At 37.9% G+C, this 25847-nt stretch overlaps 1 protein-coding gene across 4 annotated transcripts in view; it reads left to right on the top strand.

Moving 5' to 3' along the window:
• Window positions 1-25847, top strand: part of LOC134792791 (transcription factor Sp9) — a 102420-nt gene that overhangs the window by 61983 nt on the left and 14590 nt on the right. The window contains exon 1 of one of the 4 annotated variants that reach the window (XM_063764136.1): window positions 4182-4368. The exons of the other annotated variants lie outside the window; for them this stretch is intronic. Coding sequence (XP_063620206.1) covers window positions 4315-4368 — 54 coding nt within the window. The 5' untranslated portion in view covers window positions 4182-4314. Of the gene's footprint in view, window positions 1-4181; window positions 4369-25847 lie in introns of those variants that run through there. 4 annotated transcript variants of the gene reach the window in all.

Here is a 25847-nt window from a genome sequence, read left to right as displayed (position 1 = left end):
AAGGTGTGTGCGCCATCTATTCGAGAATGACTTTTGCTTCAATTCCGAGGCACGTTTTTTCCTTAGACTTTATTCGTCTTATACGAAGTTACATATGTCTTTGCCCAAACATAAGCAATGAAGGAAGCAGTTGACACGGGGCCTCTCAGCTCCGGCGACGGTCGCTTCCGTCCATTTCCGCCGCCCCAGACAAACCACCCCCTTCCCTACCGTCCGTCGATACCATCAAAACAAGAACTCAATCACTTTAGCTCAATCTCTGCCTATGCGAAGAGGCCTATAACGGGAAGTGGGTATTTTGGCTTGCAGAGTTATCTTGGTCTTTTTTTTTTTATAGGACATTTTTACACAAATTGACTAAGCCCCACGGTAAGCTCAAGAAGGCTTGTGTTGTGGGTACTCAGACAACGATATATATAATATAGAAAACACCCATGACTCAGGAACAAATATATGTATCATCATACAAATAAATGCCCTTACCAGGATTCGAACCCGGGACCATCGGCTTCATAGGCAGGGTCACTACCCACTAGGCCAGACCGGTCGTCAACACCACCGGTCTAAATCTAAAATCGTAAAAATTTGGATTCCTAAAATTCGAGATTTTCGGCGCGGTTCGGGAAATGAATTAGAGATTCACTAGATATGAAATAGTAAAGATATGTGACGTTCCACGGCAAAAGGTACCTTATGGCGGCTGGCGCTTACGTCGCATAGCACCGCAATAGCGTAAGCGCAATCCGCCATAAGGTACCTTTTTCCGTGGAACGTCACATATCTTTACTATTTCATATATCTAAGTTAGGCATATGAAATAGTGATTTGTTAGATGTATTTTCCGATATTTTTTTTTTCTTGTATAATAAATTCCGATCGTCTTTTTTCCCTGTATAAAAATTTCCGCACGCCTTTTTTCCCTATAGATATATTTCCTGGTATTTTTTTTTTCTTGTATATATAAATCTGAACGCCTTCTTTCCGTATAGACATATTTTCCGATAGATTTATTTTCTTATACACAAATATCTGAACGCCTTCTTTCCCTGTATTTTTGTTGTTTAACGAAAAATTTCATGGTCATTCATTTTACTAGGGGCAAAACTTCTTATTTGCTTGGACCCTGTTTGCAATCTTGTGTGGAATATTTTGTGTATCATGGTTAGTTATCTTTAAAGGAATTTTACCAATCAGTAATCAAATCAAACGAGTGAAACGTTGTACTTAGTTAGGCACTTGACAGAAGTACGCCTATTAATCCTCTATACAGTTTATACGTGTAGATACGAACTTTTTCGATAAAACACGATGGAAAGTAATTATGCACTACATCTGTATCAACTTTTATGTTGTAGTGTAAGTAGGTAGTAACGTAAACGGGCAAAATTGCGAACATGCGAATACATATTATATAATTTTCTATCAAGAATCATATCTATTTTAAAATTTCTGATCAGGAAAAAAGACAGCCGGGAATTTGTCCCCTAGTAAAATGAAGGACTATAAAATATTGCATTATGTTAAAAAAATACAGGGAAAGAAGGCGTTCAGATATTTGTGTATAAGAAAATAAATCTATCGGAAAATATGTCTATACGGAAAGAAGGCGTTCAGATTTATATATACAAGAAAAAAAATATACCAGGAAATATATCTATAGGGAAAAAAGGCGTGCGGAAATTTTTATACAGGGAAAAAAGACGATCGGAATTTATTATACAAGAAAAAAAAAATATCGGAAAATACATCTAACAAATCTGTTAATGGTTTCACTGTAACTGAAATTCCTAGTCAATTCCACGGACCATTCCTTCCTTAGGTAGGTACGAGTAGGGGCCCGATTCGGATTTTGAAATAGACATCTATTAGATATCTTTTAGACATCACCAAGATACGATAACGATATGTTTAAGATCTAACCTGTCAAATTTGACATTTGCGCGATTCTGGAGATACCCTTGAACGATTTCCACAGGATATGACTTAGAGATCCAATTCACATCTATTAGATATCTTACTCTATCTAACGTAAAAGTGACATTGGTTGAGCGAATTGCGCTGCAAAAGAGAACTAGTTGATATCTAAACTATAACGTATCTAGAATGGATCTAGTACGTGTCGTCTCTTGTGAATATCTTGAAGTTCGAATACGGCAGTAGGTACCTAGTACGAGTAACGGTGCTGTTTTACTGAGATATAACTATAACTAATGAGATGACATTATAATTGAGACTAGCGAAATAGGTTTCGATATTGCGGTTGAATTAAATAATTCATTTAATTTAAAGTCAATTAATTTGTAGAATGTCATATAAATTATCTAATTTATGAATTTAATCTGTCTGAATTGATGGTTATACTACCATCATGGTTATTAGGTAAATAATGTCGATTGCTGTTATAAAAAAAATAACCGTAAGAGAATAAAATAAGTATAGGTACTTACTTTTACAGTTATGATATGGTCATTTTCATAACTGAAAAGTAGTAAATTTATTTGAGTTTTAATTTTATTACCTACCTCAACGCTTAATTTTTTTTAATTTATTTTACATTTTCCCATTATACCCCCACGATCAGTGAGAGTAGGTACCTATTAGGTACATTTCGACGAAGCGGCAGGGAATGCGAGTGTAAATTAAGAAATGCATATTAACAAGTCTGCATAAACCAAACAGTTTCCCATAAAACAGAGTTTACTGCGAGTCTCATAGGTATTTATGACAACGACCATGTTCCTGGCTGCCACTAGCTCCCTAGGGAACATACAAGTACATACATACGAGTATATAACAATATTTATAGGCTACGCGAGCTAGTGGAAAAACAGAATTACAGCCTCATGAAATTTCCTCGTAATTTGATTTCTTTGCGCCCTCGTGCTGTAATTCCACATCTCAGCGTGAGTTTCGTGTTCAAATTAAAATGTTTATTGCGTTAAGCGGAGTTCGCACGGCTGCCCGTGAGCAGCCCGGAGCATTTTTATTTCGTTATCCCGAACACGCCCACCCCCCTTCGCACCTCGCCACAATTTCACTATTTTATGAACCCGATGGCACCCCTAATGTCGTATAATGCTTCGCGACTGTCATTTCCGTTAGCACGTTAACACGATCTTGTACCTTGCTTACTAAGCAATAAGACCGGATTTGACTTGTTATGTTGGGGTGTATTTGCTCGTGTTATGCGTGTCATAAAACTATTAGCCGCTTAAGCTATTCTTAAAGTGGCAGGACGAAGGAACTCAGGGGTGCCAGGAAGAGCGCCATAATTTTTTTTTCACGACCACCTTTAGTTTTTAAGTTCCATTACGAATTATTTGGTCGTGTTTAGAAGTTTTTTTGTGATGCGCATTATATTTCATTATCTTTAACACCTTGTTGGAGAAATAGAGGCAGTTAGATCTATTGAGTGTTGTAAAGGTTGAGTCTTTAAATTACAGATAAGTAGGTACCTACGCTAGATAACTTGGTTTAATAGACAGGTATATTGTGGACTTTGTTAGGTTATGTTTGCGTATTAGGTACTTATGAAGGTTTAAAGATTAAATAAAAAAATCTCTTGCTGATATCCATTGCTAACTTTTACTAAACTCTCATGTCATGATAAATTTAGTTAGGTTTTTGAAACTCTACCACACTCAACTGATCTAGGTAACTAACTTATAAAAACTCTAATTTATTCACTAATATTATTTAAGTACTTACTACCTGCTGGCAAAAAGATTGGTAATACCTATTGCAATACTTAGTAAAAGTTTAACAGTTGTTACAAAATCCATTATTTACTTATTTACCGTTAAAGTAAAGCTCACACAATCCACACATGAATACATTATTTATTAACAATCATATCCGACATTCTTCAAACAATGTTCCTTTTCTATCCTCATCTGTTATGCGGCCAATGGCGATGTCCACCACCATTCTCCCACTCGGAATAGCGGTGCGCTAAAGAGCCGACTTCGTCGAGTAAGCAACAATTTCAAACAAAAAGTTTATGCAAATCGAGGAAGCCGAAATAAAATGGAGTCTCAGTATACGATCGATAACGCCCTCGCGACCTTGCGGGCGGGGCAGCGCGTGGGCGGGGCGTGGTAAGAGGCTGGGATTGGCTAGCCCCGCCCACCGGCCCCCGGCCTCGCCCGTCTCACCCCCGCGAGGCCCGAGCCGGCTCGAGCGCGGATCTCGCGCGCCGCCGCTGTCAGAACAAAACGTCATGTGGACGCCCCGCCGCGAGTAGTGACAGTACGCACTGTATAATATTTTTGTTGATTTTGGTTGCAATGCGCGAGTGTTGAGTGTTTGTGGACGATGATAACTGACATGTATGCGCCGCTGCCGGCGCCGCCGCCCGGCAAAACAATCGTAAGTTTCTTATTGTTAAGATTTTATTATTAAATGTAGGTCAGCTGATCATGTTTACCATATCAGCTTGGCAGTTATAAAAAAAATAGGTACCACTACGATTTTTTTTATAGCTTAGGAGTACATTTTTATTTTAGTTTTTAATATTATATTATTATATATATAAATAAAAACATTTGTAAATATTTTTAAGGTGCTACTTACTTATTAAAAGTTTTTGATAGGATATTTATTTTTATTAAAAGTACCTAATACTCGTGAACAATTTTCTTATAAGAATTTCTGATAAAGATTTAAATACCTACCTTAATGATTTGTTAATATAATATTTGCAAACAATATTTATTTAATATTTACCTGGCTGCTATATTTCTTGCTAAATTTCATTCTAGGCGTATCTACCTACCTAGTTAATTTGATAGCTGTAAAACTTTTCTTGATGACCAGTTTTCTATTTCAGAAAATTAATGCTCATAATTTTATTTCCCTAGATTGTTATACCTACCCATGATCCTAATGTTGTATATTCAAAGAAAAATGGTTGTGCAGGTTTAGGTTAATATAAAGGGTTATGAATCTAAGTGCGAGTAATATTAAGATAAATAAATACATTTTAATACGAAGACATAAATATAAAAAACATATCATAAAAATCTAGCGCCATAATTATGAAATGTTAGTCTCTGACTCACTAGGTACTATAATATTATAGTTACATTATAATATGAATGTAGATATGTACCTATAGAAACACATGTAAACGCTAGCTGGCAACTACAACGTCAAACTGTCGCCGTCGGCAGTGCGTGTACGCAATACGCATTGTGATCACGGATTATGTCTAATGGGTGTATGATAGGTATGTTTATAGAATAGAATAACATTTGAACGCTGGTACACTTAGCACCATAAATATTGTATAACTCTCGTACCCACGTTAAGACGAATCGGGAGCTGAGCTAAAAGTCAATTTTGAGATTTCAAGCTGAATATACCCGTCGCTCTGACGGGGCGTGAGAGACTGTATTTGTGTGTGTAATGCACGCACACAGATGCGTACGCGTGCACCCGCGCGCGCCTCATTGCCGACAATTTGCAATGTTATTTTTCGTGCGTTACTGCCACGAGGCGTTCACTTATTACTTACTGTGTTGCGATTGAATTTTTTGACCCGGCTTACGTTTACGGAACTCGATAATCTTTCTACTACTGTGACTTGGCTTTGTTTACTTGACTTTGCTGATCAGCTTATTGTTTTGGACTCCGTGAGTTGTGGTTACCTATTGGACCGCACGCAATTCATCTACCTTTATTCAAGTAATTAAGCGTAATTAGCCGAAAACTTTATAAGAGTGTAATTCATAAGAAGTACATAAGATATAATTTATGTACTGGTTTGCTGTTAGCTTTTAATTGTATCACTTTACATATATGTTACTCAAATAACTAACACGGTTACACTGTTGTAAGAACATTATTTTTCAGGTAGGCCTTATTATACCTACTATAGGCCTTATTACCTCCTAGTACCTTAGTAGTAGTAGTACTACTACGGAAATTGATTCAAAGACTCAAGACTGACTTAAGTGGCAGTAGGGTGTAGGGTTTTTTCTAGGCTTAATGAGTTCGCTGAAGCTTATTTTTTATACTTAGCGCACAGAACCACTAGTTTAACAGTATCAGCTCTAACCACATGTCACCATTTTGTCCTTTACGTAACAAACTCAGGGGCCCAGAATATCCGATGTACCTATCAAATCAAGGTTCTGTACCAAATAAGGCCCGGTTATTATATTTCGTTATTTTTTAGCATTAGAAAGAAGGTAAACAATCATGACGTGTCTTTTTATTAATAATTATTGAAAAACGCTTTCAAAAATTAGTTTATATTACTTATGAAAGCAAAAGAATATAAAAAAGTATATGATTAATACATACATACATACAATCACGCCTATTTCCCGGAGGGGTAGGCAGAGACCACGGATTTCCACTTGCTACGATCCTGACATACCACTTTCGCTTCCTTCACATTCATAACATTCCTCATACACGCTCGCCGGTTTAGGGTGCTCTTGCTCATTAATATGATTAATATGATTTATAATTCTAACATATTTGCTATGACTTATTTTTCAATGGTAATTTTTAATAAGACATGTCAAAATCTGTTACCTTAATGCAAAAAAACGAACTTTAAGCGTGCTAACTTTCAAAATTTCATTTTTTATAAGATAGTATAAGTAGATGGGCAAAAATTTTGCGTCCATGTCCACCAGTGAGTAAGTGATTGAGATACCTAAACATTTAACTTTATAATGTAAAATGATATAATTTACTAACCTACTCGTTTAATTTCAGGTAGGTTGAATAAGGAACCAAGTAACCATGGGGAGGAGCAGTATTTACTAACATTTTCTTTTTGGGTCTTCAGAGTGTATCGTTTCCTTTTTTTTGCACATATTACACTTAAATATATATTCTCTGTGTAAACCCTTACGTCTTTCAATGACAAAGGCAAGATCAGCAAATGTACAATTTGTATGATCGTGCCTGATATTTGAGATCACAGAAAATAAATATTTTAAATCCACTATTCTGCGACCTTCTAAAATTTTGTTTTATCATGATTCATGATCAAAAAGCTCGGATTCAATAGTCATATCAAACGTCGATTATGCAGTTGATGATGAGCTTGCATTTTCTACCATTGGTGCTGCAAATGCATCAACCGGTGGCGATAAACTTTGCCCTCTTGTAAAACAAATTACTATTGTGATTGTGTCCAGCAAAAGGCCAAAATTCGGTTTACTTTCCTGTTTAAAATATTACTAATTTATTCATATTTCAGATTAGGTACATAGGTAACTGTCTGAATGTTACAATGCCAGCTGGCAAATTCTATCACATTTGTTTGTTTGGTAGTCATGGTAACATTCACTTACATTGATATCCTTATTAAGATCTGTATCTTATTATCCAGACCTTAAAATATTGCCACCGTTGCCCTTTAAAAAAATACTGTTTAAATAATTGGCTACTCAAACAATGCTTCTATAGTATAAATAATGACTACACAAAAATGGGTAGTATTGTATATAATGCACGAAATAAGGCCCGATTCTTAAGCGGGTTTAAATTTTGAGGCCATGTCCGCTAATACTATAGACAAAATATCAAGTTTAATAAACACAAAAAAAAAACATTGATGGGCCTTATTTTATAATTTAGGCCTTACTTTGTAATTTAAAGTAGAGTTAGGCCAAGAAAAATCTATAGCGATTTTGGTAGAACACGCAGTGCAAGTATTATTTCAAACGTCTCTTCTATGAAATTATGACATATAAATAACACTTGTACTGCGTGTGCTATCAAAATTGCTGTAGACTTTTCTTGGTCTGACTCTAAAATATTCTTTATTACACCACAAACATAAAAACAAATTTAAAAAAAACCGGCGAAGTGCAAGTCGGACTCGCACACGAAGGGTTCCGTACCATTATTTATAAAAACGGTCACCCATCCAAGTACTGACCCCGCCCGACGTTGCTTAACTTCGGTCAAAAATCACGTTTGTTGTATGGGAGGCCCCACTAAAATTTTTATTTTATCCTGTTTTTAGTATTTGTTGTTATAGCGGCAACAGAAATAAATCATCTGTGAAAATTTCAACTGTCTAGCTATCACGGTTCGTGAGATACAGCCTGGTGACAGACGGACGGACGGACAGCGGAATCTTAGTAATAGGGTCCCGTGTTTTACCCTTTGGGTACGGAACCCTAAAACCGATTTACAATGTAGATAAAGGTAGCAACAGGCGGTCTTATCGCTGTTAGTTCTTATTCTTCGTTTGTTTAGCATTAGAGTGAAGGTGACGTGTCTTTTTTAAGCATGCAATCGTATAATTATTTAGCTTTTTTTGTAATAGTTATGTACTTAGTGGTTAATATTAGTATTTACTATTTTTTTTTCAATAATGCTTAAAAACGAAGTATAGACATGACAACTAAATATAAACGCCATTGTAGAGCAGGATATACAGAACATGAATCATTTGTACTGTCACGCTCCGTGATTGTTGAGCCATTTAGGGTTCTAGCTAAATTGGACATTCCATAGAGCACGAGTAAGTATGGAACAACCAATTCAGCTAGGACCCTAAATTGCTCGACAATTACGAAGCGTGCCTGTAGGTACCTAAAAATTTTGTTAACCCATTTTAACCATGCAATAAAATATTTTTGATTTTGATTTCTAATTTGAAATATTAGAATCAAAAAGTTCATAATAGATTGTATATCATAACTACAAAAATGTGTTCCCTACTCTCAACCCAAAACCCCTTGTATCTTAGGATCTAGATATTTTCACACAAGACGGTTTATCGATAACTTCTTACATCACTAGATTATCGACATTAAATGTCGACTATTGCCCATCACTTTTCTGGCTGTGTACGTATTTAGAAACTTGACTCCGCCCCTAAAATTAGTGCGATAGGGACAACTGCAGCTGAGGCGAAAAATCCTGCGTAAAAATGACAAAAATCGAGGTTTCGTAGTCCTCTTTTTCCTCCCCCAAAACTTAACCAATCGTAACCAAATTTGGAAATCTAAATGATTATGAAATTATCTGTGTCGGACCGTTTTGCTTTTTTGGCTAATTGATATCAGTTTTGAATACCACGCCTCTCATTGCGGCATAGTCTATTAGGCCATTTTGGCCGTTTTTGAAGGGCTCTAGCGCCTTAAAAAACAAAAATATCAAAAAAAGCAAAACGGTCCGACACAGATATTGACAATATTAATCTGTGTTGAAAAAATCATTGCTCTAGCTTCAAAAACCACGGAGGAAAACGAGGACTACGTTTGTATGGAGGAATGACCACTCCTGTTGGCTCTTAATCAAATATATTTTGACTAGGTATCGAACTTAAATTTCGAATCAGGCCGCGGTATGACTCTATAGAGTCTATAGTATGGAGATAGGTAGAGTCCTCAAATAGTTAAGCTTTCGAGAGTATTAGAGGCGTAGATAGATTGTTTTAGCAACTTAGATACCTATATCAGCACTACTTTGAAAAAAAAACTCGTATCTTGTTCTGTCAATCAAAAGAAAAATGTGGTACCTATGTATAGGACGCAAGTGGAAGGAGTTAGTCCACAAAATAATTCGTGGAGGCCACACGACCCTCAGCAATGAGGAATACGACACAAGGAGGAGGAGGATGTATAGGACGCATAAAGAGTTACTGCCTTTCAACTTTGAGTAGCAGAGTAAGATACCAGATTTTTTTTCAAAGCAGTGTCGTTACATATGTGCCTAAAAGACTAAATTACATACGACGCGATTTTCCTACGAGTAAGTATTTTGGCAACCATATTTTTACTGGCCTAGGGTATATTTTCCTGGATAAAACTTATCCTTTTATGAACAAGCCACCTTTGCGTGATTCTGTAACCCACATACCTACCTAGGTAAAAGTTTATGATAAGGTCGATTTCCACTAACTTGTTCACGTTTGGTTAAGCGACTGGAGATTTCGTTTAAATTACTTTAAGTTACTTTTATTTGATTTTATTTATGTGATAGTAGGTGTCTTATATTTTGGCACTATGACAATCGATGATGGACTTTTATAGTTTACATTTCAAATACCTATTTATAAATGGCAAAGGTCGGTGTAAATTTTGACTAGCTATAAGTATGTATATCTATATTTCATTCAAATTCGCTTGATTGTTTAAATTGTTATTATGCTGCTTAAGTGCAGTAGGTATTTATATAAGTAGGTACTTATGTATTTACTAGCGTTATAAAGTGTCTAATGCAGGACTCTTTATGTTTTTATGTGAGCCTGTGCCACGCAGATACCTACTAATAATTTTTTATGGAAGATAATGGAATAACTCAACGAGTAGGTAGACAAGAAGTTATCATGATATAAAATTGTAAAAATTGTGTTGGTACTTAACCGAGTTTTTATCGCTTATAAAAATAACATTTTGGTTTGGCACCGCGAAAGGTGTTGAAGTGAAGACACGTGATAGGTCATGCTATAAAGTAGATTACGTAAGGTTAAGTAGGTACGTTATAGGTAAGTTTTATTTAATAAGAATATTAAGCGTAAGTGCCCAATGAAATTACTGATGCGGAAACAGTGAAATACGTATTAGTATTTGTAGTTAGATCGGCCACTATAATTGTTTCAAGTACCTATGTATTAGCAAAAAGAATAGATAGTATAGAGGGGTCCTGTCATTGTCAATTTTGTAGTCACGGTACATTTACTGCCATCTATCGACACACAATTAAAACTTAAAATAAAATTGAAAATGTATAAAATAATCAAAATATGTTTACGGATAAATGATTCTTAATTTTTATTGTTCCATACTGACCCATGTTCTTTCACTGATATGTGTTAAAATTGTTAAATACCAAACGGTGTCGTTAACGCCATCTAGCCGAGAATAGGCCAAAGGTAATGGCGCCATCTATTCGAGAATGACTTTTCCTTGGCCGTCCGAGGCACGTTTTTTTCTTAGACTTTATTTATCTTATACGGAGTTATATATATCTCTGGTATTAGTCAGTAGTCTGATGGTCGAACCTAATAAGGCTACGGTATGGTTTCAGCCCTCCGTAGCTAATAAGGTTAAAAACAGAACCTTTATAGTTTTGTCATACCTACCTACACATCTGTATGTCACTGCCATTTATTTCTAGAATAAAAAGTTTTGAAAATAATACCTATCTATGAAAGTTAAATAAATATCCCGCCTCTCTAAATTTAGTTAAAAAAATGTAAAAAATACGTTTAATAAATACCTATTTTCTGTGATCTGTGCTGTTAATAAAACCCATAAGGTATGCGGCAATGTTTAACAATCAATTCTAAAATGTACCGTCACAAAGTATTCAATCATGCCATTTCAAAAATAATTCCAGAAAGGATTTAACAGTAGGGCGTCAAACCAAACGTCAATATTTGATCGAGGACCTAGTTTATACTTAGTTTCCAGTGTTGCCACGTGGTTGCCACCGTATTGATACTTCCGCACCGAAGGCCCGAATAACCGATTGTTTCATTGATCTCGCATCTCCCTCGCCAAAATACAATATTTGTCATCGGTTCCCGTTACACAATATGGAGCTCAAAGCGATATCTAAATATTAGCTAGCGTTAGATTTGACAACAGTTATTCGATTTTCTATAGAGGTTCTATAGAGGTAATCGTTCCATGTAGGTACTTACCTAAACTTATCAAAGAATCAGTCGATCATCTTAAGATACTTTAGCTATATACCCATCCATTTAACGTCGAGATTCTAATACACATATCTAAACTGATTAACCCTTCGGGTGGCAGCACCTCCGGTTGAACGGTAGGACAAATGGCGCGGCCATTTTTTTAAATATGCCTCGGCGTGGCAGAGGCCGCGAGAAGGTTCGGTCATAACAAGCCCGTAATTGGCAGAGACCGTCTCGCGGCCTCTGTGCGACGCTGCATTTCGCGCCTAAAATAAAACCGTTAAAACTATGCCTTGCTTGCTCGCTCTTGCAAGATGCATTCGTCAATAAACAAGGATGGTATTCCCTAACGGTCGAATTCCCGCGTAAAACAAAGTTTGTTAGAAATGACGTGATGTTCCTGCCCCACCTCGCCCATTACGCGCCGACCGTCGTCGAGCCGCGAACATTCAAACGGAATACGCACTGATAAAAAGTGAAATAAACTGTGTGAATCGTGTTAAATGTATTGTTTTGTCATAAAGACTGCTTTTTCTACAATCAATTGTTTTATTTCGTAACTATACGTATTTTTACATGAAAGTAGAAAAAAATTGGTAATATGAGATTAGAACAAGTCTAGCATAATTCACATAAATAGAATAGAATTCATTGGTATACAATCAAATAACCCATTTTATGCTGAATTCAGTGATATATAGTTTGTATATATCATTCATAGATTTTTTTTTGGGAAACGGTCATATTTCTAACACGCGCCAAATTCGCGATGATCACCCGTTGAGGCCCCGCCACTTGACGTATATTTTTCCAAAATGGCGGCGCCACTCAACCGGCTTGTTATGTCTGTCCGTCTCGCGGCCACCGCCACTTACCGTAGAGACCTCGAGGAGGACAATGCCACTCGAAGGGTTAAGCTTCCCTAAGCTAAGATCCGTGTTTGTAAATAGGCAAATGATTTAGACTGCATCTTAAACATAGACCAGTTATTCTCAGGTACTTCTATCGATCAGAACTCGCAATGTCATCTCTTGAATCTATACATCGAGTCCATTATGCGTGTCTAATAGGTTTTTTTGGCGCTGGGCCATTCACGGGCGCAGCGTGAAGCCGCGTCAATGGCCATTGTGGCATCGAGTCGCCGGCGACCGACAAACTTTTATTTGTAACGGGCCTAAATGGCTGTTTTGAGGATTAAGGTGCCAGCATTGTCATCGCTCGAATATCGGTACAATACCATTTTATTCAACCCAGCAAGAAACACGCAATAAAAAGCTCTATCTCAATGCGATAGGAACTTTGATAAATGAACAAATAAGTTAGCAGGACTGGAAATGCCGTTTCAGCGCGGAACATTGTTGAACGCAAAATGGCATTAGCCTAATACGATGAGTTCCCCACAATGTGCTCTTGAGATCTGTCACTTCTGATAGCTTTTTGCCACGGTTTACACGAAGGATTACGCACTTCAACATTAGGATTATGCGACCACTTACAGGCTAAAGTATACTTTAAAATGTTTACTAGTGGTTATTATTGTAACGTTCGTGCCGTATTTGTTTGAAGCAATTAAATTAAAATAGCTGTCGTAGCAGTCAATTAAAACTGAAAAATAAAACTGTGCACATACGTTAACGGTTCGGTAGCGCCCTTCATAACTCTTTCCTGGCAGCGAGGCGTCGTGTTTAACCCTTTCATTGACAAAAGGTATTTAAATTAAGCTGTCGAGGAGATTATATTTACTGCGCCGCAACGGGATTCAAGCCGTTTACACTGCTGTTTTTAGAACGGCACTGTTGCAGACATTGAAATAGATAACGAGTTTCTTGAAAGACGCTTAATTGAATTTCATGCGGGAAGTTGTTGAGTGTAAATAGCAAATAAATGATAGCGCGATGACTGCGATACACGACTCTCTAGCTAGTCTAGCTTGTAGATATTTATCATGAATACCGCGTTGCAGACGTTCGATCTCTAAAGCGGGCTCTAGCGAATCTCGAATCAGCCGGCGAGTTTTCTAACTAATTGAATGTTATTGCATACCATACACTAATTTATAGATGTATTGAGATAGGTAGCTCGCGTTCGTTCATTAAGCTGTCTTAGTAAGTTATTTATGCGGGCGTCCGTCAACGCCGCGCCGGAGTGGCGACAAATTTAACAATGCCCGGTATCTCGCTTTGTGTCGCCTTTCTTAAAAAGATCGTTAATGATGTGCGAATCTGTCTACACGTGTCACCGTCGATTTATGTCGATTCTTCCTAATTGTTTTATGTTGCGCCGATTTTGTGCTTTATTTCAGCCGTGCACGGTTCATTGGCGTTCCAATTCAATGCTCGAAATATATTTGGGGAATTTAAATTTACTCGGTGCTTGCGTTCACGCGGGGCTTGTTCGTTGTTTGTGTTGTAGGACTTGTAGGTACAATCAACTAGTAGCGGCAATTATTCACTGCATGTTCCCTACTGCGGTTTATTAAAGCAAGTCAACATTCGCCACACATAGGGCCGTGTAAAAACGGCCCGACCGCAAGCCAACTGCAGTTTCCTGCCCTGACCACAAATAACCGTTTAATAATTTTAATATTGCTTGTTAGCAATGTTAATTTTCTACAGTTAACGTTTGTAGATAATTTTTATTGGTTCTAATTGTACTAATAGTTGGAGAATAAGGTGTGTTATAGTAGGCAATTCAATTCAACCAATAGAATGTGAGCCATGACACTGTAGGGTAGGTTCGCAATAAACTAAAGTAGCCACTTTGTAACATTGTATGGCTTTAATAGATTCACAATTGTAAAACCAACGTTATTGATTCTCCATACTATGTCTGTTTACTTTTAATATCTGTGATCAGTACAACAAGAATCTACATATGGCATTGGATCAGGTTTCGAAGCTAGTTTCGTGATCGCCGACTATCGATCCACTTCAACGTCAGGATCAAATTGATCCAGCTTTTCGAAATTGAAACTATCAATCACGATATTACATGTCGCATAAACTAGTTTATTTACAACACACCGGCACAGTGACAGTAAGTAATTTAGCTACTTTTTGCAACATCTTCCATTTGTAATAATATTATTAGTTAGCGTGTAGCGAGCTGCGCCCGCGTCGGCCAATTTCACATCCACTCGACGCAGCCCGTCATTACGCTGCAAATATTACAATTACGACCTACTGAGATGTTCCACTAGTGACGTGCCTTTTCATTCAATAGTTTTTACTCAACACTCCGTTTCCTGCCATGAATTATTTATTTCCTTTGAATATTTACACTAGAGCGATTTCAATTTTAACCTGTATGTTACGACTTTTTTGTTTTTTAATTAGCGCTATTATTTTCATTAAAGCATATCGTATCCATATCGGCAGTTCTTATCGCAGTTAACGTATTATGGTCAATAAAAAGGCTCGTTGAAAAAGTAATCACTCATAAAATAACAGAACAAACATGGGCCGCGCGGATTAGTCGCGCTCCTGCGCTACAATCACTGTCGATGATTGTTGTCGAAGCTTTGAGCTTTGCTGTTACCGCCCTTCCTAATGGAAGGATCCGCTGGCGTTACGTTGTGGCTAATATACGAGGTTCAGGATCCTTTGGGAGTCATTAAACGTCGTCAGGAGCTTCTGAAGCCCCGATAATGATCGTAATCGGTTGGCAGAGGTTTTTGCAAGGTCACTGCATTAGCCTGGCTTGTTAGTGGGCCGACGAGGAGCAAGCGCGGCGAGTAATGAACGGAGCTGCGAGATGCAAGTCACGGGGCAGGCAGAGCCGCCGCCGTCATCGCTCGCGTCATCGCGCCCTGTCAATAAATGATGCCCCGACAACGGAGAAGGTTATTTTCGAAGAGCTCCACTAATTAATGCCTTCCACTTAAAAAAGGTTACTTTACCTACCTAAGAAGCGGCGTCTTTGTTCTATTGTCAACTCTTTTAAAGTTTTAGAATGGGTAATGGTGCTGGTAGCCCTTATTTGTTCCATATTGTAAACGTCATTCTTGTGGTCGGATCATTATTTACTTATTTCTAATAATAGCAGTATCGCTTCACCAATGATATTAAACGTTCCCTAGCTCATTTATGTAAGCATGGTCAGTTATGAGTTACAACATGAGCGTTTCTTTCAGACGATATCTGTTCGCCTCTTTCCGGTGAATTATGGCATGGATTAGGTACGGATTGTTTATGTTTACCTAACTCAAAAAAAATCGCTTGCTCTCTGGCTTTTGCGTCTGATCTAGCGATGGCTTTGGTCATTGAACCCCTGCACAATCTATTTTATCACATCTGTTCTGACAATCTGCAATGTTTTGATTTTCTCTATCTGTTCCCTACTTACGTCACCCGCAGGACGGCGATTAATTTAGTAGTTTAGCCGAGACTCGCGGTGGCCACCCGCGGGGCTCCGGCGGCGCCCCGCCGCGCCCCGCGGAGCGCTAATTGAAACTGACATCGATAGCGCCATTCACACTGTCCTTTATCGGACCATTTTGTGAAAATAACACATACAAAAGGGTAGAATGTTTAGGCCAATATATAGTGAAACGGACAGACCACGAAACAAACTCTGAAAATCTGAAACCTGTGTTTCCATTAATATTCCAAATCCTTGGTCAAATTCACTGACTACGATCATTTTATAATAGAACTCTCCAGTGCCACTGAAACCGATATTTAAAATACTGTTATTTATCTACCCGTAATACTACACACACCAGAATGATCCGATCCATCACAATAAATTTATGTCTCAACAATAAAACCGCTGCACGCGTCCCTTTCAGCCTTACAAGCGAGTGCAAGAACTATCGGAAATTGCAACTATTATCCTTAGCATCCGGCTTTTAAGTGTAAATTTTCCGTTTGCAATTTGTCGTGCAGAGGGATTTAAACTAACAGTCTCCTTGTAGCTCGAGTGGCCATTAAACGCAGCGGTTGGGGCTGTTATGAATTTGGATATATCCCTCATCCTATCTTCCCCTTGTGACTACACAGATATAGGTTACTTTGGTACGGTTAGCCTGACAACATAATATGTGAAGTAAAAAGAATGTTACTAAGTATCATCTTATCTAGATAATGACAAATGGCATTAATTCTACACTTTAAATAAATAAAATTAAAAAACCCCAACGCTATATGTCAAAAAAACCCATATCAAGCCAAAAACGCCGTACATGATTTTGGAAAAGAGATACTCTTTAAACTACTGGTGGATCGATTTCTATCAAATATAGGTAACTTATACGTAAAAAACCGGCCAAGTGCGAGTCGGACTCGCGTTCCAAGGGTTCCGTATATTACACAATTTTTAACAATCAGAAATTTTTCGATATAAAAACGCAATATGATAGACAGTTGTACATTTTTACTTTTAGTATGGAAATCAGTCACATCATTTTATCACGGAAGTTGACAGTACTGCAGCAGTAACGTTGCAACAGAGTAATGTTGCTGCAGTCGCCACCCGAATGTCACCTTTATCATACCTTATAAAGTAATTGAAAACGCGAGCGAAGCGAGCGCGAAAATTTTTCGATATAAAAACGCAATTTTAGTTTTAGTCCCAACCAGGCGCGAATCCAGGATTTCATACAGAGAAGGGATGGGACAGTTTTCTATCAGCCTAGCTTCGCATAGGGCTCGATATTTAAGGGTCTCAGCGAGGTTGTTTTCATGCATAAAATATGCAAGAAAGCAGAGAGCTTGGAATTGAATTGGCGAAGTGTGAGAAAGGCAGTAGGCCCAGCTGCGAAAGAGGAAAGCTTGGATTTGGATCCACGCTCAAGTGTAATTAAGGCAGAAGATCAACTTTGCCGTAAGGCAGAAGGCCTCGCATAAGACCTAAGGCCGAACCGCAAAAGAGTGGGTTGAAATCGAATCTATGCATGTAATCACGACTCTTCTACTGCTACCGATTGTTTCCCAAAGAATTACGCGCCATTATTTTTGCAAATTAGCTTTTGGACAACTAAAAAAATCGTGTGGTAAAAACGATGTGTCTGTCCCTAATTTTAAAATTTGTTCACCTTTTTCAACCTGGCATTTTGGTGCCCTCCCTGAACGTGGTGCCGTAAGCACGTGCTTGTTTTGCTTATTGGTTACAAAGTCTTTATTAATTCAACCATTAAAGTCGACGAGTACAAAAAACTTTGAGCTAGCTCTCAATTTAACATATTTTTTTAAACATTATTTTTAATTTGACCTTACAATTACTCGTAAGTAGGTAAGACCGTTAAATATTTAAAATGATTATCTTATCAGAAAATTATCACCAATTACTCTAAGAAAACTACTACTCTAAGTAATCCGGCACTTTTAACAATGTATTTTTCATGTGAAACGTGAGTGAAATCTCTTTAAAAAATCCGTAGGGGTCGGATCAAAAACTGTAATTAAGTCCGACTCACGCTTGACTGTACATTTCTAATAGGTTTTCCTGTCATCTATAGGTATAGACCTATTTTATGTATTTTTTTAAAAATTTAAGACTTAGTAGTTTCGGAGATAAGGGGGGGGGAATGGTCATTTTTTGCCTATTTTCTTGAATAACTTCTAAACTGTTTACTCGAAAATTATAAAAAAAATATATTTGAAATCCTTACAATAAGCTCTTTCATTTGATATGTAACATGATATAGTTTGAAAAAATTTTTTTTTTCATTATTTCATTTACCCCCCAAAAGTGGCCCCCATGTTTAAAATTCATTTGTTTACGTTACATGTCCGTATTTGGGTCACAAACTTACATATGTGTACCAAATTTCAACTTGATTGGTCCAGTAGTTCCGGAGAAAATCGGCTGTGACAGACGGACAGACAGACAGACAGACAGACAGACAGACAGACAGACAGACAGACGCACGAGTGATCCTATAAGGGTTCCGTTTTTTCCTTTTGAGGTACGGAACCCTAAAAAACCGCATCGAATTCGGTCCATCCGTTGGAAAGCTATAATACGATGCCACAGACAGACAGACAGACATTGGCGTCAAACATATAACACCCCTCATATTGTGTCGGGGGTTAAAAAGAAAACAAAACGTCGACGCTAATGTTCGTTGAACAATAACTACCTATTTCCATGCAATTTTCAACGAACATCTTTTTTTTACAGATTTACGACTACACAAGACAATAATTGTCTTGTGTAGTCGTAAATCTGTAAATGGACTGAAACAACCTAGATCTCCTAAGCTAAGTTAATGAGTACCGTTACGCTTTCAGTTTAATCGATATGAATTTTTGTTATTCCGCTCAACCCCTTTCTTGTATTACATTACGCTAGGTGCAGGTAGTAATTTTCTAAATGCGCTTAAGCACATTTGCCGCTGTCACGGTTATTAACGAAGCTTAACCTACTTACTGTTTACTTATTTAGTCTCATTTGCAAGCACTAAGTTTGTAATTAAGTAATTACCCGCGGACGTGAGAGGCGCGTGCTTTATCCAATTTCGAAAAAAACCGTTGCCGATAACAATTTTTCAATTATTATGATCGATAGCCGGAAAATTAAATCAATTTAATTGGAATTAATCAATACATATCTAGTCACGATCGTTGACTAGTTAGTAATTTAATAAACATATTTCTTGTATACCGTTACTGTATGCAACACCGTTTAAATATCTACGTTTTTCTGTTTATAAGTAAATAAATAAATAACTAATGGTCATTACAAATTTAAACAAAAATAATAAAATTCTACTTTACCATTGGTATTTCTGTGAAATACTTGTAGCGATTTGTGCCCTGCTAGAGGATATTGAGAAAAATCCATGTAGATGTTGTGACTTGTGAGTTGTGCTTACGTTGACAGTTCCGATTCAAATTACACTACTAACCTACATTTGGTATTTTTGTGTATTTATGTTATATTCATTTTTGGCGTAGGTACCCTACAAGCCCACACAGTCTGATGTATTAAATATGTATGAGGCTATGTCACCCATTTGCTTGCCATATATGGCTTATACAAATCTTCTTTTCAAACTTTACAAACTTGTTTACTGACAACGATAACACAGGAACAATAAACGCGCAAGCAGTTCCTTTACTTAACAATCTTTCCCCGGCTACTTGCCATTAGAGGGTCGTGGAGCGCCATTAGCCCCGCGCCATATTTCACCACTCGAGGAGCCTCCATGAATACTCGCACTCGGGCTGGAGCTTTAAACCGCGCCTGTCATAGATGGCTTTAATGTCACGTCACAATATTTAGCTTTTAGGGTATCGTTATATTTTAACTTTCATTTGACAATTTAGATAATACGAGTGAGTAACTTATATCTAACAATTGCGATGTGCCAAAAAAGCAAAGGTCGGCAACGCGCATGTAACACCTCTGGAGTTGCAGGCGTCCATAGGCTACGGTGACTGCTTACCATCAGGCGGGCCGTATGCATGTTTGCCACCGATGTGGTATAAAAAAAAAGCAAGCTCCTGTTTTTAGACTTTTATTACAAATTTCACGTAATTATAATAAAACTGGTTTAAGTGTCAAATGCTTATTAGGGCGAGCGAAGCGAGCCCTATCACTAATCGACGAACTATGCATTCTTGTGGTACACTTTACGGAAAAACTACTGCACTGTTAGGTTTGAAATTTAACATAGTAATTTAAATTCATGTCTAGATGTGTTATCAAACATAAAAATATCATTTTATAAACCTAAAAAAATAAAATAAAGTAATAACACTTTGTATTACTACAATACTATTACAATACTATTCTGTTGGCAAAATGATGAATTAACATTCGTGCTAATGTTAATTATTTCTTTCTCTAACAGATGGCGTTAGTAATAAATAAATATATAAATATTGGACATTCTTATACAAATTGACTACTTAAGAAGGCTTGTGTTGTGGGTATTCAGACAATACGATACCTATGTGGTGTTTTCAAGTTCAATAATGTCGATGGCGCTTACGCCATTAAAAACGATGAATACCAAAGTGGGTGCAATTTTGGATTCAACCCACCTCTCTTCACTGGGTTTGATTCCCATTTTAGCAATTAAGTTTTTGTGAATACCTACTAGAACAATCAATCTTGCTGTATATTTACTGCGGAGGTTACTCGTATGTTTTGTGAGGCTGACGATGTGATGATCAGTCATGTTGTGTTAGCAAACTTAAATCGGGTATTTTCAGTTCGAGATACAGTTTTGGCGCCATTCATTTATTACGTAAGACGATTTTGGGGTGGAGGGGGGTCGAACATATCTTATTTTTTCTTACAAGGGGGTGGGAGGGGGTTTTCATATTTCTTAAGTAAGATCACAAAGATGCGATATTTTTTTAAATTTCTATGAAATTATGACGTTTAAAATAATACTTCCACACTCTATGCTATCAAACACGGTGCAGAGTTAGATTAAACGAGCTCAAGTACCTTTGTACAGGTACAAATAAACATTCATAAAAATATTTTTTTGAAAATAAATTATATTGGTGGCTGGACGGGGTCAGCCTATTCTTATTATTTCTTACATAGGGTTGGGAGGGGGTCATAAGCTGGCAAAAATTGTCTTACGTAATTAATGAATGGCGCCTTTAGTGTTACTATTGCTTGGAACTGCTAAAATTATAAATAAAGATAAGCATAATTAATACAAACTTCAGTGACTTAGGGCCGATACAGACGGACTACAACCCGACTGCAACTTGTATGGGAACTGCACGCCAATCGAAACGTCGGCGTGCAGTTCAGCAAAATGACCCAGTACCCTGGCAGTACCTAGTGGAACTCAGGTTTGGTGTAACAAAGGCACATTATGGTTTGGTCATCCGACTCATCTTGATGAGCCCTTAGGAGAGTAGTACCCAAGATAGAGCCGATGCCGAACCCTGGCAGTACCTAGTGGAGCTCGGGTTTGATGCAACATACATAGACACACGCTGTTTTGGATATCCGACTCGTCATGATGATCACTGGGTAGATCAGTACTTTCAGTACCCAAGATAGCTGATGCTGAACCCTGACAGTGCCTAATGGAGCTCGGGTTTTATACAACATAGGCACACGCTGTTTTGGTCATGCAACTCGTCTTGATGAGAACTTAGGAAAGTAGTACCCAAGATAGAGCTGATGCTGAACCCTGGCTGTACCTAGTGGAACTCGATCAGGTTTGATGCAACATAGATACACGCTATTTTGGACATCCGACTCGTCATGATGAGCACTTGGGAGAACAGTACCCAAGATAGAACTCATGCTGAACCCTGGCAGTACCTAGTGGAACTCAGGTTTGTTGCAACATAGGCACACGCTGTTTTGGCCATCCGACTCGTCTTGATGAGCACTTAGGAGATTAGTACCCAAGATAGAGCTGATGCTAAACCCTGGCTGTACCTAGTGGAACTCAGGTTTGGTGCAACATAGGCACACGCTGTTTTGGTCATCTGACACGTCTTAATGAGAACTTGGAAGAGCAGTACCCAAGATAGAGCTGATGCTGGACCCTGGCTGTACCTAGTGGAATTGTGTGTGTTAGTTTATGTGCGGAGCAGCGTGATTACCGCCAGTAGGTGTCCAGACGGGATAGTTTTTCGATCAATTGTGTGGAGTGGACGCAAAAATAAATTCAAGAACATTGGCTCGCTGACCCAACATTATGTAGGAAAGCCAGTTGGGTTCCTTACAAAAAGTACTGGGCGACCGTGTAGGATGTAATGCACTTATGAAATTGTATATTACGTGTGGATGATATTGGCAATTTGATTTTGTCGACTGGACACGTTTTTAAAGGACAAAGTAAAAGCTGTAACAGACAGGCGTACCGGACAGCAACCGGTTCGGTACGTTAAGGTAGAAAACCTTCGCGAGCCCTTACAAAGCTCTGCTTTTTGCTAGTTAGTATAACGTTGATATACATAACAAGGGTGCTCAACCCCACACCTGTATTTATAACATGTAGGCGGGTAGTAGTGTAGGTATTTACATCAGAAATTTCTTATCAGTTCGCGTAAAATTCAAATTTGGAACGAAGATTGTTCAGAATTGCGAATAGGAAAAATCGCTAGAAGAATCGCTACTGTACACAAATAATGACTGTTCACAATAGCGAATGTGGTGAAATACTATTGTGTGGAATTCAGGTTGTGCAGAATTGCGAATAGGAAGAAACGATATTGGCATGAACGTCGAATAATCCTAACTGATACCTACGGGGTGTAATTTTATGACTTACACTATCGTAAATTGTACACTTCTTGTGCAATATAATAAGGTTAAGCAAGCGATAAATGATAATACCTAAGTCTTAACTCGCTTAATTGATTTAAAATAACGCAGGTATTAGTTATAGGTTACACGCTCTTCACCCTTGTTGACCTTCAAGCCGTTAAGTTTTCAACTTTTTGTGACTTAGACACTGAAAGCATCAACGCACTACAAGCACTGAAGCATCAGAATTCATATGCGCTTATTCGAGCACGTCCATGTAGGGTGCAGCATAATTACTGGACGTCCATAAACGCAGCTGACAAGCGCTGCGGTCGCCGCGGTCGCTCATTCAACACCCACCATTCATAACTCGCGAGTGACCGCAGCGCAGACGTGTGGAACGTTTAGCTCAATTTGCCTAGTTGCATGCAGTTTGGGACAGGAGTGGAACCACAGGAGGTACTCTACATTCGTGAATTATCTATATCAGTAAAAAAAATTAACAAAAAATTAGTTGAACCGACGCTACACGCATAACCATAGGGAACGATGAGGGTTGCACAACTTGCACACGAACAGTTGCTAATGAAATACTTAGGAGACGTTTTAGTCCAACAGGGAACTGATTTTGATTTTATGACTAGGAAATGTATACCTATAGATTACTCTCATAGTACTGATTGTATCTAAAATAATGAGTCACTTTTGATCGTTAAATCGTTAATAACACATATTAGGGTTTAGACAGTTAATCAATTTGGGCTCTTTAGCTTATTTGACGTTAGCTAGAAAAAGATATTGATTAAATTAAAACCTACTATTGATACTTTCGATTGGATGTAAAACATCTACAAGGTATCATCGGCTCTTTCACCCGAGTGCTGTGATTCGATTCCTATCAGAGATCTACGAAGCGGAATAGGAGATGAAGTACTTAGGTGGTCGCGTGGCCCGGACCGCCCGTCGCGGCCGACGCCGCGCTATGCTAATTCAATTGTGTAGAGCGGATAGCGCGATACCATCGTCTTGCATTATCATAATAATGCGCGAGTCACCTCGCCGATACCAACCGTCGACATGCACTCGATACACAATTTGTAAATCGATACCTCATAACAACACAGCTTTTCGGGTCCAGGCCTTAAAACAATTGTATCATTTACCTGACACAATGGCAACAAGCAACATGCATCCATGACACGAACAAAGGCCGCATCACAAAAACTTGACAGCGTAAAACAAGAATCTCGACATCAACAGAGTGTTATGAGGTACTTACTTCAAGTAACATGGAAAGAAACCTAGCATCTAGGTAATCGATTCACAGAAGTGTTGAAAAGTGGCGAAAGCCGTTCTCAGGCGGCCGCCCGCGGCCCGTAACCGTACCCACAGTTCTTGCCGGCGATTACATTCATCTAGCGGGATGCAAATTGAATTATGGGACTTTTTGTGGCCGTTCAATTGTTTAATACGTCGCTTTGTTCTTGCGCCGCTACGTGACGATTGAGCACTCAGCGCCTTGTAATCGCCGCAGTCTTCGAGCCACGATTGTTCCACACCATTCTAGTCAACCCGGCCCACCAAATTATAGTGTTTCGCCTTATTACCTAATTGTTGCTATTGTTACAAATGACTAACTGCTTTCGAAAATCTTACGATCTATCTCTTATTACAATTTATATCTCCTTAACGATAGATCTATGAAATGGATTAGATATACATGCGCATATTTTTAAGCGAATTTTCCTCCTAAGCTTTCACGCAAAAATCTAACACATGTATACCGACGTAATATTAAGTATTTATACTTTACCTATGAATACATCGTCTGTTGTACCTACCTACGTTATTCATGTCCCAAGCTCGCATGGTTGCCCAAATACTTAACTCCATTATTATATAAATATATGAATATCACATATTTACTGGTAGTGTTGTTGAAAACTTGGTTTGGCTGTATAGGTACTTACCTAGAAGTAATTCGCAAAGAAATAACGTCTTGAATTCATAATTGTTCGTTTTTACGAGGACTTCAGGTCGTTAGTGCGCCGCGTCTTTGTGGTTTAGGCCCCGCGGCGCTGCGTCGGTAATTTTCTCAGCAATTAATACCCCACGTTCAATTTGTTAAATGTAAAAAAATGTGAAACAGAAGTCGAAGAAAATTACTGAAGCCACATCCACTGCCAGTTCCACGCTATTACCGTAGGAGCGAATGAAATGTCAACTAATTGCAGCGTGCCATTGTATTGACATGTGCTATTGCGGTTTTTATTTACAACACTGTCATTGAGAAGGTCGATAATTCATACGTTGGGAAAAAATAGCATGATAGAGTACGAATAACAATTAAAATAAAGTCGAAATAAATGTTTATGTATCATTTGCTTTTGGAAATGGACAAGTGGACATTTTTTTTTAATTTATTGAATAAACAAAGAAATTACAGTCTAGAAAGTTAATACAAGACCCATCGTAGGCCAAACCATGAGGAGGTTTGTGAGCCGATGGGCATAAAGAAAATAAAGAAAAACAATATACCTATTAATATTCTATACCTTATCGTACGTATGATTCTTAGTATACATAGCTTATGTCGTTAGTTTTTAATAAGTTTGAATATGTAACAAAAATGTCATAATGCTAAGATGTAAAATTAAGAACGGGTTTAGCTATTAATCGTTTTAGGTAATCTTGTAGACATAGATCGGATAGACAACCAGGGAAATAAAGCAAGTCTCGCGTGCCCTGCGGCACACTTTAGTCTAACCATTTTATTTGTTTGTTACTATGGTTTAAATTGAGCTAATTATAATGATTTCTGAGGAAATTACTGGCATTAAGTTGCTACCAAAAATACGTGAGTTTAACGACGTTTTCCGAGAAACCTCGAGAGCGGGCCGTCGGCGACGTGCCGACACACGCGATGCTGCTATCACATTGTATTCCTTGTATGCAATGCGGCCTTGAACTTATCTATACAATGCTATCAATATGCCTTAAGGTACTCGCTCTGTGTTGAAAGTCAATACTCGTGTTAAATATGAAAGAA

The sequence above is a fragment of the Cydia splendana genome, chromosome 8 (genome assembly GCF_910591565.1).
Source record: "Cydia splendana chromosome 8, ilCydSple1.2, whole genome shotgun sequence".
NCBI classification, from domain to species: Eukaryota; Metazoa; Arthropoda; class Insecta; order Lepidoptera; family Tortricidae; genus Cydia; species Cydia splendana.
This window is presented reverse-complemented; position numbering and strand designations above follow the sequence as displayed.